Source organism: Dermacentor albipictus, unplaced genomic scaffold, assembly GCF_038994185.2.
Source record: "Dermacentor albipictus isolate Rhodes 1998 colony unplaced genomic scaffold, USDA_Dalb.pri_finalv2 scaffold_42, whole genome shotgun sequence".
NCBI lineage: Eukaryota > Metazoa > Arthropoda > Arachnida > Ixodida > Ixodidae > Dermacentor > Dermacentor albipictus.
The window spans coordinates 1,248,491-1,264,568 of NW_027225596.1; the positions used below are offsets into that span (position 1 = coordinate 1,248,491).

General features: G+C 47.6%; 1 protein-coding gene across 4 annotated transcripts in view; it reads right to left on the reverse strand.

The window, feature by feature from the left end:
* Positions 1–3,994: 3,994 nt before the first annotated feature.
* LOC135913663 (uncharacterized) overlaps positions 3,995–16,078 on the reverse strand; it is a 34,154-nt gene continuing 22,070 nt past the window's right edge. Inside the window, exons 1-3 of one of the 4 annotated variants that reach the window (XM_065446216.2) lie at positions 13,941–14,064; positions 8,376–8,405; positions 3,996–6,760 (exon numbers count right to left, since the gene is read on the reverse strand). In XM_065446216.2, the coding sequence (XP_065302288.2) occupies positions 4,868–6,658 (1,791 nt within the window). In that variant the 5' untranslated portion in view covers positions 6,659–6,760; positions 8,376–8,405; positions 13,941–14,064 and the 3' untranslated portion in view covers positions 3,996–4,867. Of the gene's footprint in view, positions 6,779–8,375; positions 8,406–13,940; positions 14,122–16,078 lie in introns of those variants that run through there. The other 3 variants (XM_065446214.2, XM_065446215.2, XM_070530044.1) reach the window with 3 other exon arrangements.

Below are 16,078 nucleotides of genomic sequence, written 5' to 3' on the forward strand. Positions count from 1 at the left end.
ATTTGCCAATAATAGATGCAACCATGCCTTCCATTGGCAGTATTTTCCGCTGTAGCATTGGCAGAGCAGCTGAGATCTGTGTCATCTGATCTGCCACATATTTTTACCGTAATGAAATTAAAGACTTCAAAAGAATTTTAATTTTCAAATAAATTTCCAGCTTTTAATGAATGCTGGCTTTATCTTGGTTGCATTACTATCTGAACATTTTTGTCAGTATTCACCAAAGTGCCTTCTGTACACTGGCAAATGCCATAAAACTGAGGATGCATCTCCTTTCCAAGTCAACATACTTGTGACTCGCTATGGTGGCATAGTCGCTATGGTGTTGCACTGCTAAGCCTGACGGCGCGGGATCGAATCCTGGCTGCGGGCGCCCGCTTTCCGCCTATGCGCCGTGCTATGGGTGCATGTTAAAAATCTCAGGTGGTCAGACATAATCTGGATCCCCCCCACCCATTATGACAGGCCTCATAATGAGATTGTGGTTTTGGCACCTAAAACCTCAGAATTTAAACTTTAACATATTGGTGGCGACCAAGTCAATATGTCCATGGTATTCTTTCATTGTGCAACTGACAAAAATTGCCTCCAAGCCCAGGGTGAATGCAGCACTAAGTTTCTAAGCAGGCTTTAACAATACTGTCCTTTAGTTGCACTTCATGCAGTCTTTAATATCTCTTTAATAGAATAAAGCCTACCTTTCTAAAATAGGCATGTGCAGGCAGCATTCCGAGTAGTATTCATCACAACAGGCACAGCTCTCATGCAACGTTGCTGCCACATGGCAGACACAAGGGGGGGGGGCACTCCTGAGCTGTTAAGAATTCACCCCACCTAGAATGCACAGCCACTTATAACAGTGCTACAATAAACTTCTCAATGTGTTGGATAACAAGTGGTTGAAGCCAAAGTGCTTCGTGCAGTCTTGCTTGTCACACGAGGTATTGGAAGCACGTGGAATAATATCCACAACGCAATTGAAAATTTGCCGAATAGCTTCGAAAAGAGTTCCCATTCATACAACCAAAACTTGGAATAAATGCAGATTCTTGTTTTAATCTCCGACATGCCCTCCCCTCCTCTTCCTCTATCTCGCTTTGCCGCTCGAGGAATCCGGTCACATTATGCATAGATGCCCTGGTGGACACAGCTCCTGTATTTGCAAAATGACTAAATTGTCCCACATACTGGGAAGTTTCAGAACAACTGGTGATATAACTTGACACAGACACTGAGCATGTCACAGCCTAGTGCTTGCAAAAAGAATGGGATCGCAGTTGCTTCCCCATGCATTATGACACTATGCATTACATGGCAAATTTTCATTAGATGAAGGCTAAAACAGTGAAGTTGGCATGAGCGTGCAGCATTTCAGTCCCTCCCGATTACACAATCAGGCCACTCTTTGTGCACCAACAAATGTGCAATCAGTGCAAGTAAACATGACTCCACTCTACCGAATGCAGCTTTGTGTGTGGCATATTACTGTATTTTTTTACATTCTGGATTACTGCGGAAGAGTAAAGAGAAAACAGCCACTCTTAAGCAAAAATCTTAGATCTTTCTCTTTGCCGCTGCCAGTTATTATAGAAAGAAGAGGTGCTTGGGGTAAAAATTTATTGCACTAATATTTTTTGTCGAGGAAAGTCATCGACTGTGCTTGCATAGCATGTAGTTCTCAGCACGCTCAGCACTGTTCATGATGTCCCTGGAGTATACCACACGTCAAGCGTATGGCACATTCATACAGCAAAATGACTATCATGTCACAGTAATGTGCAATCTTGAATATCTGTATAATAATTGTGATGGTTTCTATATCGGATTACTCATGGCAGCACTGCTCATGTGGCTCTCAGATAACTATGTTAAGGCACCCAATAACAATCAGCACACAAGAGGAGACAACGGGACAGAGCACCTCCTCGTTGTCTTCTCTTGTGTGCTGCATGTTATGTGGCGCTTTAAAATAGTTATAGCGAATAGATATACACTTGCCCAACAAGAAGTTCTCTTGTGGCTCTCGGAGTAACGTCACAATATGAGTATACAGGACAAGCAGTTTAATTCAATGTTTCTTTTTTATTGGAACATTCCGCAGGCCCATCACGGCCCAAGCAGGAGAGAGAACATAAAAAGGTTTTGTCTAGGTGTTGTGCTCCATATGGCTTAAGCACATCTTCAGGCACAAGTGTTTTTTGCACGTCGTTTGTAAATTTGGAGCCACTGCAGCGTTCACGAACGTGGCAGCACTTTCATCCCTTTGGAAAACCATACTCATTCTGTAAAATGTACTGAACAAGACGAAAGCTTTAAATCAGTATGTATACTTGGATCATTTCCCTTTCGCATGCTGTTGAAAGCAGGAGTGGCCTATTTTTCTAAGCCAAATGACCATAAACATCAGATCAGTGTCCGGGAACCTTCCGCATTCTTCAGAATAAGACTTGAAAGGCACCTGAAAAGATTCGGAAATGACCAACAGAGCTGATCTCATGCTTATAGATGAAATCAACACTAATATAGGCTGGATAGACCAAAGGCTGACTAAATTGATAGCTACACATAGCCGGCCCTGTTGCCAGTATGTCACAGTGGTTTGAGGACCTGCAAAAGTGACGTACAGGTTGCCATAGTATATCCAGTACAGTATACCGCAGACGCGAGGTATTGGAGAATTCAGCTTCAAATCTTCATAGACATTAACGTCCTCATTCTATCTGTCTAAGCAGATAACTTCAGCATCACAAACCACTCTGTCACCTATCCAGCCTACTTCAAAATATCAGCTTCCTGTTTCGACACTGGAGATGCAGCCATACGCTGTCCTAATTGCCTTTACAATCAGGTCACAGCTACGTAGATTGCCACTTCTTTAATATGTCCAAAGCCTTTCTTTTTTGTCATGACACAGAAGCTGATGACCAATTACAAATTTAGTCACAAAAAAGAGCACTGATAGATGTCAAGGCACCATTCAGCCAGTTGAGTTTCTTTGGCAGCTAGCCGAGCAGCTTCAAGTACCAGAATCAACAGAGAAGTTTTTATGCACAACTCCTAGCTAGCTCCAGCAGGGCCTACGCAATCTAAGAGTGGCTGGCACGGAACATCTGTGGCTGTGAACCTCAATGTGGCCATACCTAATTCCTAAGAAAAACCTGCTACGCTGCTATTTACGGGCATTTCCATTAAAAGGTAGTCTAACTACAGCCACAAATAGTTAAAAACTTTCTAGAAGCTGTTATTGTGAAGGCAATGCCTAACATCGACATGCACTATGTAATACGAGGGTTCTGTGGTTGTCAAACGTAAAACCAGTCAATCATTGATGCAGGATATTGCCTTATTTAACTACCTTTAAAGCAGTGTTAAAATATATAAAACACTTGGAATTATTATTTTTATTCCCGACTGAAATATTCCTGCTATCTCCTGGTACATAGCTTTTATTCCTTTCAAAAGGTGTGCTGGGTCAGTAACTATATTATCTTTTCTGGACGTGTGCTTTGAATTATGTGGTGTTCAATGAAACAAAAAAATTTTTGCATGGCACTTTTTCATTGACATTTTGGAAGCAATGAACAAGCAAGCACTGTAGAAGAGTGAAACAAGAAGCATGTCAAAAGACCTTCTTGAGGTGTACAACTGAAGCAACATGTTATGATTCTTACTGCACCATCAGCTATTAAATATCCGTGCACTTCATCCACAAGCTACAAAAGCAATGTGTAAAAAAAAACGTGCTTTCGTGTAAAGACAGTCGCATGTATAAACTGGTACAACCTTGTTCAGAGAGGAGTGGCCTCAAGCGTCGACCCGGGGTTATACCCTACTCTGCACTAGCCCAATTGGTAGTCATAGTAACCTTGTTATTGCACGCCGCTCAGGTTTAGACTACTGTCTCACACGGATATGTGAACGAAAAGAAAGGGGGTTAACCGAGAGGCCCGATTTTTATTAGTCATATCAAAATTTCTTCATCCACTTTAATTTCCATTAAGTTTGCGTTTCTTAATTTCATTTATTAATCACAAGTAATTTCCCCTATGCTGTCCTTGGTGTCAGTGCTTGTTGGCTTCTTTTGATATGACAGATAGGCGAAGTTATACAAACCATGTGCTGACTACCAACGGAATTTATTTAGTTTTGTATTTACCACAATTTTATCTTTAAAAAGTTGTTCACTGTAATAACTTTAGTTGGTAGTCAGCACATGCCCTGTGTTACTTCACCTGTCCATGTCAAAAAGTGGGTCTGTAAAAGAGTGAATGCTACCAACTTGCCCAATTTGGCAATCCTAATAACGCTTGATTTTGAACATCCTTATATAGAAATTGTAACACGCGCATTCTTCACGGCCTGTGCGACTGCTTTACGGATAAACGCAAAATTACTAGCGAGTTCAGTTTTGTACTCTGCCTTTGTATGCTTTCTAATTGTTTATCGACTTACAACGCATTTTTAGTTATTACGTGGCATATCAGATGCGTACAGCCTTCAGTCCTGTTACGTAGACAACACCAGTAAGCCAACTTTCCATAGGCACGAATTAGCGTTACGACGTTATTACTGCGAAATGTCGCGCCTTGGTCACCTACATCACACTTGAGTACGTCGTCAGGGGGTGCACGAAACAGTCGACGAAAGCGCGTTGCGTTATCACGCTTGGAAGATTCCTCTATAGTACTTGTGTGCTACTTCTAAGAGAAAGTAAACTTTGAAGTTTCAAAAACTGTGCCTTAGGAATCTTTTAGTCATTTTACGAATTTTACTCGTACATATATTACACGTTTCTTTAGTTTTATGAAACGGAAACGTGACGCTGGCGAGATTAACATGAGGGCAGCAGCACGCGGTGAGGTGCCTAGCGACCGAAGTCGATAAACATATTATGCGCTGTCCTCGATTTTCTCCCTCGCGGAGGGCTACACCCGAAAGCTGTGCGGTACGCCCGCAGTTTCATGACGGGAGCGTCACACATGCGACGTGCCGTTCCCGCTACATCCTCTGCGTCGCAGACGGCATAGCACGAAGCCATGAAAAACAGTCGGTCTACTGCGGCGCTGTTGATGAATGTGTCCACGTGACCGCCCAGAGCATCGCGAAGGGCGCGCAGAGCCATTGACACGGCCAGCTCTTCGGTCGTTTTCGCCGAGGCGTTAGGCGAAACGAGGCCGACGAGAGCCCGCGCTATTAGCCTTCCGGCTCCCCCGTAGTTCAGCACGGGATGCAGCTGGGTGTGGAAGAATGGGTAAGAGAAGACGAGTGGCTCCACCGTCAGGTTCCGCTCCTCGTGCCACAAGTCGCCTTGCACGCCGTCTATTCTGAGGATGTCGTAGAGTCCCGAAGCTGTCAGCTCGCGCCTCGCCTCTTTGAACGCCACCCATTCGGCGAAGAACGAGTTCTGCGGCGCTGGAAGGTCGCCCAGCTCCACCGACGCGTCCGCAGGGCAGCCGATGCTGGTTGGCGAAGCCTTCCCGGGGAGAATCAAGGCCAGTGGTTCGCGAGTCGAGTGTCCTTCAACGTGCGGGGCCGTAAGCAGACTGAACCAAGCGAGTCCCGTCATCCGCTCCACCTCGCGCAGACACCGGTTCGTCATCCTGGCCGGCATTAAACGAAGTGGGCCGTCACCGACGGTGGAGTTGCTGCCGTCGACCATCCAGCCAATCTTCGTGAATGTCCGATAGGCGATGTGTTGAGCCACATCATTTGGCATCCGACTCCCAAATTCCAGCAGGCTGTTCAAAGTGCGGAGGACCCTTGTGCTCTCAACGCGGACAACTGTCTTTTCCGAGATGTTCGCTTCTGGAGGCACGGCAGCACGGAGCGCATTGAGCCACGCCTTAGCAGAAACTGCCGGCGTCAACGTTTCCGTCATCGTCTCGAGCTTCAAGTCTAGCGGCCCTCTTTCGGGGATCATCTCGGCGTTCTTGAGGAGAGTGCTGACCAGCGCGTCCATCGACCCCTTCAGCGTCATGTGCGCGGCTACTTCTTTGTCCAGCAGACCTAGCACTCTGAAGGCCCCCTCAACGCCCGCTCTGTATTTCTTGTTCTTTCCGGCCCTTCTGAAAACATCTGCCCAATTTCGCAGGCTCTTGCTCCGGCCAATGAAAACCGTGGCCGACTCGTTTTCGTACGAATCAATGCGCAATTGGAACCACACGTGGATGCCCCAGTTTGCAGACAGGTCTACCAGTGTACGGAGCACCGCGTGAGGACTGCTACGCCACTGATGATGCAGAACGCCGCGCTTCGTCAGGAACGTTCGCAGTTCGCTCGGATCGCGTTTGGCCCACAAGCAGGAACTGACCAGGCCAGTCACCCTGTCGGAGACGGTTTCCGGTCTGACCGAAGGCGTGACCGAGTTCGTGGCGAGGACGGTGTTCAGTGCCTCCTTGAGCAGTCTTGCTTCGACCATCTCGCGCACGGGCGGGACGGCGGCTCCTCGTCGCCAGCGGCCGCACACGAAGTCGTACAAGCTGCGGCAAGGATCGCGGGACGTGTCCAGCGACGCGTGCACCTCCCAGCCATACTTCTGGCAGGCGTGGCTGTCGCACACTGCCCGCAACGTCGACAGCAGGTCGTAATGGCCGCGCACCAGGCTGCGACGTGCGGCGACCGTCTCGTCGGCCAGAGTCATCAACTTGATCAACATGGCGGCGCCCAAGAGGATGGCCAGAAATGTGGCCGCCTTGGGAGCACCCCGCAGCAGCGTGATGCTGTGGTTCACCACCCGGTCCAGCAGCCTTCCACCGGGCTGCACATAATGAGTTTCCTGCGGTTACGGGTGTGCAAAGCTTACGAAGATACGAACTAGGAACGCGAGCCAACTTGCAACTAACTTTTGTAAATAATTGGTTGCATTTGACATTGGCACTAAATTCGCTAGGAGATGGAATTCGCGGCGTGTGTGTGTGTGTGTGTGTGTGTGTGTGTGTGTGTGTGTGTGTGTGTGTGTGTGTGTGTGTGTGTGTGTGTGTGTGTGCGTGTGTGTGTGCGTGTGTGTGTGCGTGTGTGTGTGCGTGTGTGTGTGGTCCTTTGCCGCTTTAGCGCTGCCCGCATAACATTGCATCGTTACCTATAGGACAATCACAACGTAAAGTTTCCTTGTACTAGTCTGCTGAATAATCAGCAATGCATAATTCTGCTACACCGATTTGCACATTTTCAAGTAAGGAAAAAATGCGATATTCCTTGAGACATCCCTTACAGAGAGGCTGACATGATTAGAAACCCCTCGCGCACTTTCACGCCCCCTGCAAAGAACGTTCTGTGGCGTATTAGGTCATACAGGTCAAAATATGCCGAAATTACTTTACGCGATTTGAACATAGCTTCGCCAAGCCTTCAATTGAATTACAAGACAAGTCGCTCTTCTCAATTAAGAATCGCATTATTCCCACTTTAGAAAGGGATCTCTGCCTCTATGTTGTCACTTTGCAGTGGCGGTGAAAAACACAGTAGCAAAAAACTGTGAATCACGACTCTAACCTTTTGTTGTGGGAATCTGTGCCCATAAAACACGTTACACTAAAACCATAACGATAGCGGCGGGCCCAGTCGGCGATCGTCGAACATCTGACCTGTGGGTCAAGCGCGTTGGTTTTTACACACGACGCGTCAAAGGTTCCAAGGCACGACTGCACGATTCACTGGTGTCCGCGTGCCTCTCAGAGAGTACTCCACAATTCGTGTCTCGCGTACAATCTGATTATACAAGGTGCGGTGAGAACATACGCAACTGATAGAGTCAACGATAACGTTCGAGTAAGTTCCATATCAATCACGCCCGTCTTGCGCCAAGCGATACCTTCAATTTGCTAGCGGGCGAAGTGCAGTCCTCGAGAAAAGGACAACTAAGTGCATGTTTCAAGGCATGGCAATGTTGCCTCTTCGTAGAAAACTCGCTACATTTTGCTGTTTAACTGCGAACGCTTGCGAAGAATGTCCGCACTAGCCCACTGGAAAAAAAAATCGATTCCTTGCCTTGCCGAATTACCGGCGCAGTTGAGCTTCAGAACTCCGTTGCTTTTACTCTTGGGGGTTTTCACTTTAGCTCATATTTTAACTTGCCATATGTAGAATGGAACAGTGACATTTTTATTCAAAAGCAAGTGCCATGCGTTGAAACCTGTTCTGAAGATTTTAGTTAGCCTTATGTTTCTTACTCCAGCATCCTGGAGTCTTAGGAGACACTTTGAACGGCTTCAGCATTCTCAGTATGTTGAGATACCAATAACGCTTGTGATTTTATTCTGCCTGAGCTTTTGCACCAGGGAGAACGACCTTTTACAGCTTTATTCAGCAATCCTTCACCCTCTATCTCCGAAGTTCGAATTGCGAGCTGAATCGACTCGCCTTCGTATACGCACCTGCCCTCACTTCAGTGATCGCCGTGTTTGCTGGAAAAAATTGACACGCACACATTGTTAATCCTTTTTCAGGTGACCCCTCTTCAACCTGCTAACAACTGCTAAGGTCGAAATCCGCGTACACTTGCCAGCGCGCAAAAGTTAGAATTCGGCGCGCGCGAATTCACCCGCCTCGCGAGCAGTGACGTTTTGAACTTACAAGCGCGCGCCCACTTGCTTCAGTTGTTTCACTGTATTCATTGAGGCAGACAATGCTTCGTATTTTAACGCAATAGCCTGAAGGGCTGCGTGTCGCAGAAACTCCAGTGTCGGCATCCTCGGAAGTTTCAGAATGACTACCCACAAACAAACCTCCTGGAACAAAACACCGACAGCTCACGCATTTTCTGTTAAATCTTCTCAGACATAAGTACTGAAAGTGCGAAACAGTAACAGAAACGTGAAAATGACGTAATTTTTTTTCATGCAGCTTTGCACAGCCTCCCGGATTAGCCCATGCAAGAGGCCGCGTTTCTACCAGAAAGCTCACCTTCGTGCATAGCGTTCACCGCCAGCGTTTCCTGGTAAACATTACGGTTACATACGCTGCAAGTGCATGGAAGCGTGAGAAGCAGCCAGGGACCTCTGAATACTATCGCGTTCGAAGGCGAAGCCTAATCGTGCAACAAAGCTTCTTTTTGTTTTGTTTTTTTCTCAGGCAGGCAGAGCACATCTGGAGGAGGCATGTGTACTCGCGCCGCACTTCGACGCGTGTTATCTGTCTCGCACTGTCTGCGCACCCGTATAGGCTTGCGGGCGCGAGCTTACGCCTGCCGGCAAGCGTATGTTTAGTTTGGCCTATAACTTTATCAGTTAGTGCAGAGCGCGCCGGCATATATGTCAGAAAACTCTCAATTGCTGCCGCCGAGATTAGTGTGATCAGATTGTATGCGCGACGCGACAGTGCTGTGCATTCTGAGAGGCACGTCAGCACCAGCCATTTGCACGTTGTAATCTCTGACGAGTCGCGTATAATATAGCTGACGTGCTTGAGTCGCCTAACGAATCTTAAGATCGATCGCCGACTGTATACTCATCTTATCTTTGTGCTTTGAGTGTCCCTCGTTTTTCGGGGCCCAAGTGCGCTCGCTGAGGAGTTAGTTTCGTAAATCCCAGTTCTCGCTGCTGTCTGCTTTCTCGCCGTCGCGACAACGCGACCATATCCTCGCAGAGTCCGTAAACCCGTTTTACCACAGAGCTGCGATTGCAAATCATACACAAAGTGAAGTTGCTAACTCGTTTCTAGGCAATGTCCAAAATTCGTACCGGAATACAACGCACAGAAGCCTAACGAATAAGCAACGGTCGCCTGGAGCTCGGTATCCGAAAGCCTTGCAAGCTTTGGCTGCAGAAGTCTTCTTGAAGAATCCTCAGACGGGATGACTTGAACTAGGGAACAGCGCGAAAGACGAGGGCGAAGACGAAGCACTCGGTCAAACGTAGTGCTGTTCCCCAGTTCAAGATGTTCAACCGACTAGCCGACACGTTCGCTTTATTTACTCGTGCAGAAATTAACACTAGCGATAGTGAGAATAGGTGCCTGATAAGAGAATTATTTAGATTGTATTTGCATTGAACGGCACATTGTCTCAATATTTCTAGATCAGTGAGCGGAAAAGCTTTTTCTGTATTTTTTTTTCTGCAACAGATAGACTAAGGAAGGGGTGCCATTTGACGGACCCATATACCGCAATATTGTGCTTACCTGGTCGTGCAAGCATCGCAATCAGTTTCTTGAATGTGAGCAATCGGCTGTCTAATATCTCCCATTACCTTATATGAAATCAAAGATTATGGGACAAAGCGATGACTGTTTTATTAAAAACTAGAGTAGCCTATTCTGAATGTAAAGAAGTACCACGATGATCAAACCTGTGTAAAATATCACTAGTACTTTGTTTAGGTAATGCGTAATTTTAGCTAGACAAAAAGCTAAACTAGTAATTATGTGAAATAATAAAAACCGAAGCTACTACAAGTAAGAAATGCGTCAGAGTGCAACGTCTGTCAATATATCTGATAAAGACATTAGGAACAGTGCGATGCTTTGAACAGGATGGGTGCGAACGCACATAAAATATGCATATCGAGACCACAATTCCAGTGAAATAACTGTTGAAGTTATAATGATAAGCGCACCGTATTGGCACCAGCTCCCTCTTTGTCTTCTTGACTGCTCACGTTAAAATCTTCTCTAGGTACACTTGCCACGTGTATGCGACCGCTTTAATCCGGAGACCTCCTAGCAGCTTGACGTCGAGGTGTTCTTGAAAGCCCACAATTGTCAGCCCCGAATCGACCAACTTTCTACCACCATTTTTCCATATACAGTAAAAGCTCGTTAATTCGAACCGCAAGGGGAAGCCGCTTGAGTTCGAGTTAACGAAAGTTCGAACTAACGAAAGTGAAGGAGAGCAACAGTACACTGCGATTTGGGAGCAGTAGGGCATGTCAGAAAGTGATGGCGTTTGCTGTGGGCACACGCCATCTTCAAGTCGAAGCTCTGGGTCCGACTGTGCCCCACCACTGATGCCCACCGAAACGAACGTTAGCCGAGGCTTAACACCATCACAATGAATCGCGATGGCCGATACCTCCTAATCTGAAAACAGAGGTGCACAACCGATGAAGACTGCCGAGACAAAGACGCTGAACATGTGAAGGTGGCGAAGGCCGTGATCCGTTGGTTCTTGATAGCAAGCGCAGCTGCGACGTGCTTGATTCGCTGTGTTTTGGCGCTTGCCGTGCCATCTCCGCACAACATTAGCAGCTGTACAAGATTTGTAAAGCCTCCGAGATTCGCAACGGGCATGAAGTCTCGGATGTTACGTAGAACGGAGAGGCGGCAGCCGCCGCTGGCTTCTTGCTGACCCCGCGCAGGTTAGATTTTTTTCCGATTTTGCCTTCTCTCGCCGTTCTCTCCGTTTCGGAGGCAATACAGCCTTGTGTGTAGGCAGTAGGCGCGTTTCTCTGGCCGTGTGCCAGGCGAGCGTAGTTCGAATTATCCGTGAGGGAACCTTCTCGAGTTCGAATTAACGGACTTTTATGCGAAGCATATTACGAGGGCTCAACCCAGCTCCTCAGGCGCGGCGGTGACCATGAAATCACGTGACACCGTGACGTCACGACAGAGGAGAAGTGGCTTTGGCTCAACTCTTGCAAGACGGGCTGGGTGGGAATCGAACCAGGGTCTCCGGAGTGTGGGACGGAGACGCTACCACTGAGCCACGAGTACAACGCTTCAAAGCGGTACAAAAGCGCCTCTAGTGAATGCGGTGTTGCCTTAGAAACGCGCTGTTTCTAAGGCGTGCGTCTCTTGCTCAGGCGCACATTTCGTTGCCGCGCCGAACGCTGCTTTGCTCGACGCTCACCGCGTCCAATGCGGGGCGCGTAGTCGCTGCCCTGTAGCCCATTGTCTTACACCCCTTGGCGGGTCGACGGGAACGCTGTCGCGTTCCACTCTTGAAGGCGAAGAAGTAATGCATGAGTTGTTTCTTCGTCTAGCCGAACCAAATATAGCCAAGCAACAGCAGTTCACCAGGCTAAACAGTGGTTCAACAACTAAAATAAAGGCTAGTATGCTTCGCATCCTGGGCTTAACCTTACCTAAGCCACAGCCATTTTTATGCGAAGCATATTACGAGGGCTCAACCCAGCTCCTCAGGCGCGGCGGTGACCATGAAATCACGTGACACCGTGACGTCACGACAGAGGAGAAGTGGCTTTGGCTCAACTCTTGCAAGACGGGCTGGGTGGGAATCGAACCAGGGTCTCCGGAGTGTGGGACGGAGACGCTACCACTGAGCCACGAGTACAACGCTTCAAAGCGGTACAAAAGCGCCTCTAGTGAATGCGGTATTGCCTTAGAAACGCGCTGTTTCTAAGGCGTGCGTCTCTTGCTCAGGCGCACATTTCGTTGCCGCGCCGAACGCTGCTTTGCTCGACGCTCACCGCGTCCAATGCGGGGCGCGTAGTCGCTGCCCTGTAGCCCATTGTCTTACACCCCTTGGCGGGTCGACGGGAACGCTGTCGCGTTCCACTCTTGAAGGCGAAGAAGTAATGCATGAGTTGTTTCTTCGTCTAGCCGAACCAAATATAGCCAAGCAACAGCAGTTCACCAGGCTAAACAGTGGTTCAACAACTAAAATAAAGGCTAGTATGCTTCGCATCCTGGGCTTAACCTTACCTAAGCCACAGCCATTTTTTTATACATAGACTTCTGTGGAGCTTGGCCGGACCAAATCGTACAGTTCGAATTATCCATAAATTCGAATTATTGAAGTTCGAATTAACGAGCTTTCACTGTATTGGTGTTTAAGTGTTTAGGTGTTTATGATAGGTGTTTAGAAAAGCAAGACCGTACATTAACGCGTACGAGTGCGTCGTATATCAGATAATTCCTTCTCGCGACGATCGCATCTTAATTCTGGAGTTTTTTATCCGTTTCGCTATTTGGCAGAGATGCACCTTAAATCTTGAATAACGGTATACTAATATTATTAATTAACAGCCATTTTCCTTCACATCAGGAGTACAGCTTCGGTAGTGTAGCAGTTTAAGAAGCAGTGTGACTACCTAGCGGTTGTTTTCACGCACAACATGTACAGCGCTACAACCAGCTGGTTAGGGAAAGGCACGTTAATGACAACACAAAATTGTTTCGGAATTCTCATGTATATCTCTGCAAGACTGACTTCAACATTTAGTGAAAAAAGCTCGATTCTTTTTAGAAGCAAAAATAAGGCAACAGTTTTTCCTTTTGAATGTCGCCCGCATAATGCAGCACCCGTATTTCAGTGTCATAGAGTTAAAAGTATTGTCCCATGTTTGTCCGGTTGTTCTGTAGAGAATACTAATGAAAACTCACTAAGTTCACTCTTAAGTTTATTTCTTATGCAATGCGATTCTTCGTCGACCGAATTTTAATTATTTGCGAGTAGGCGCTGTCCAAATCCGTGTCGTCACAGGTACTTAATGCGGGATCGTCAATATGGAGCCGTCACTCGTGTTTTGTTCTTTCCCGTTTTCTGGCTTAGCAACTGTTCCCGTGCGGTAAGAGCGACATTTTCGGGCGCTCAGTTAGACAAGACGAAGCGCGAGGAGCACAACGTCAGCGCAAGTCAGGCACCAATGATCTGCATTACATATACAGTATTTCTGTCGCACAAAAGTCAGTGAAAGTCCCTCTTTGGACATTTCGTGAGCAGATGCAGCGCTATTGCGGAAATGGGTCGTTGCGCACAACTGGTCGACTCGGTTGGGATCCTCTGCTGCACACCAACTAACAAATAGTCCTGGTAATAAAGAGCGTGGCTAGAAACAGCGGTGAAATGTGATTATGGCACAATAACTTGAATAGAATTGAATAGAATTGAATAGAAACACATGGGGGTCAAAGCATCCGATAAGCTTTTCACATTGCATCTTCAAACTCGCACAAGAGGAATGTGCGCGAATATATTCAGACCCTATTGAAATGGTGGGCATTACAGGGCTCGCACGAGAACGGTAAGTGACGCAGCTGACCTGCTCGTTTCTCGCAGCGTCATCGTGCTCTTGATCGAGGCGGACCAGGTTGTGCCAGGAGGCGACAACGGCCACCTGCGGTGCTTCCGGCTGGCGGTCGCCCTCACCCCGGCCTCGGTCGGAGCCCGACCGAACAGGAACCTCAACCGTCGACATCACGCGGCGCTGCACGAGTCCCACCTTCGACTTCTTCGTCTTCGCGCAGCGGCAAGCACTCACCGATTTTCATTACGCTTCTAAATAGCAGTCCTGCAGTCCCACGCCCCACTATTAAAATCTAGTTTCGCTTTACTTCTAAGCATACGGAAAACCGCCTGCTTCTTGGCCAATCCTCCCATAGTGGGTTATGTGCCACTGTTTAGGATACAAGACAAGACAAGCTCCCCGATTAATTCTGTCGCCGCAAGCTGAAGGGGCGAAGGCTGCTGATCCGTTGGTCTTTTGCACAAATGACACATACTCGTCGAGGGGTTTCAGCCAAGAACTGGGCGGTTGTTGATTTACTTTGACAAACCGGTAACACACCTTGTGCTTAATGCTAGTTCCCGGCCCACGACACCAAGTAGCGGGAATTACTTAAAAGTGATAAGTGAAAGTGTTCATGGTGCTCTCAACAATTTATATTCTTCAAATCAGCCGTGTTGGCATAGTGCTCATATCGTTGCGCTGTTAAGCTCGACGGTGCGGAATCAAATCCCGGCCGCGGCAGCCTCATTTCGATGGAGTCGAAACGCAAAAACACCCGTGTACTGTGCATTGGGCTCGCGTTAAAGATTCCCAAGTGGTCAAAATACTCCAGACTCCACCACTACGGCGTGCCTCATAATCATATTGTTGTGTTGGCACACGACACCCAATAATTTATTTTGTCACACTACACACTTTGTCAAGAGGATCACAAGCCAATGGAGCGCGCACAAGGAGTAGTACACGCTAAGGACAATCTAAGCTCTTCTAATTGACCGTATAACCTACTGTCTGCCTGACACTCAAGTCGGCAGGAATCGGGAAAATAAATATTGCCATTCGAAAGGCAATCAAAGTCGCCTTGACCCTCGCACCCATGGTATCGACGAAGAAACCCCACGGCTCAGACTCAAGCCACGCAGTTTGGGCGTCCTACAGTAAAAGCAACATTACCGAAGGAGACAAGAAAATAAAGAATCACACGGGCACTGCGTTTCACGTATCCCGCACAGTATACATCCGACTTACCATATGGAGCGCTGGAAAAGGACCAGCCCCGTGCTCGGCAAGCAATGCGTGAAACGCCCGGATAAGAGGTGCACCGATGGGGGGCTGCCCGGTATACTAAATGAAACGCCTTTGACATATATGTGTCACAGATCACCAAGACAAAGAGCTCGCAGCTGAGTCGACGAGATGGCAGAGGAAACGAAAATCACTCTGGCGATAACAACTTGCCCTGAAGTAGTAGCAGTAATCCGCACACACTCCCAAGCAGCAGCTCGCAGCATTCAAAGAAGACGCGCATCAGAAAAGACACTCAAAATACTTCAGCATCTCATCGCAAGCGCCCCGCTCCCCGACCATCGCATCAACTGGGTTCCAGGACACCAGGACGTGGCAGGAAATGAGGCTGAAGATGCCACTACCGGCAAGTATACCAGCCGGGATTTTCTGCCATCCAAGACCAGGCCGGCCACTAACGTTGATGACATCGCCCTAAGCTATTCGAACCTTGTGTACCACCACCCACCAAGCAAAAGAACACACACTTCATCCCACAGGAACTTCAGCAAAGCGGGAGGAGTCGTCCTCCACCGCCTATACGGAAAAATACCCACACACGTATTTGCACAATTTCCTTCCCATAGGAGCACAAAAGCACCTCAACCCAACGCACTTCTATACCACCGCTCAAACGTGGGAGACCAAACTTTGCTTTGACTACCTGGATGACCAGCGCATTCTCGTCACCCAAGCCTAGGAGGCAGCCCAAGCCAGAGGGTTCATGGAATCCTCTGACCTAGGGTGAACTTGGTCCTGACTCAAATTACCCCTCCAAAAAGTAAAAAATTATCTCTATCTACCTCAAATGCAATCGAATCAACACTTATTCAAAATGTGTGACATGCAGAGAGCAGACAATGTGAATTTCCAACATTTATTTGTTT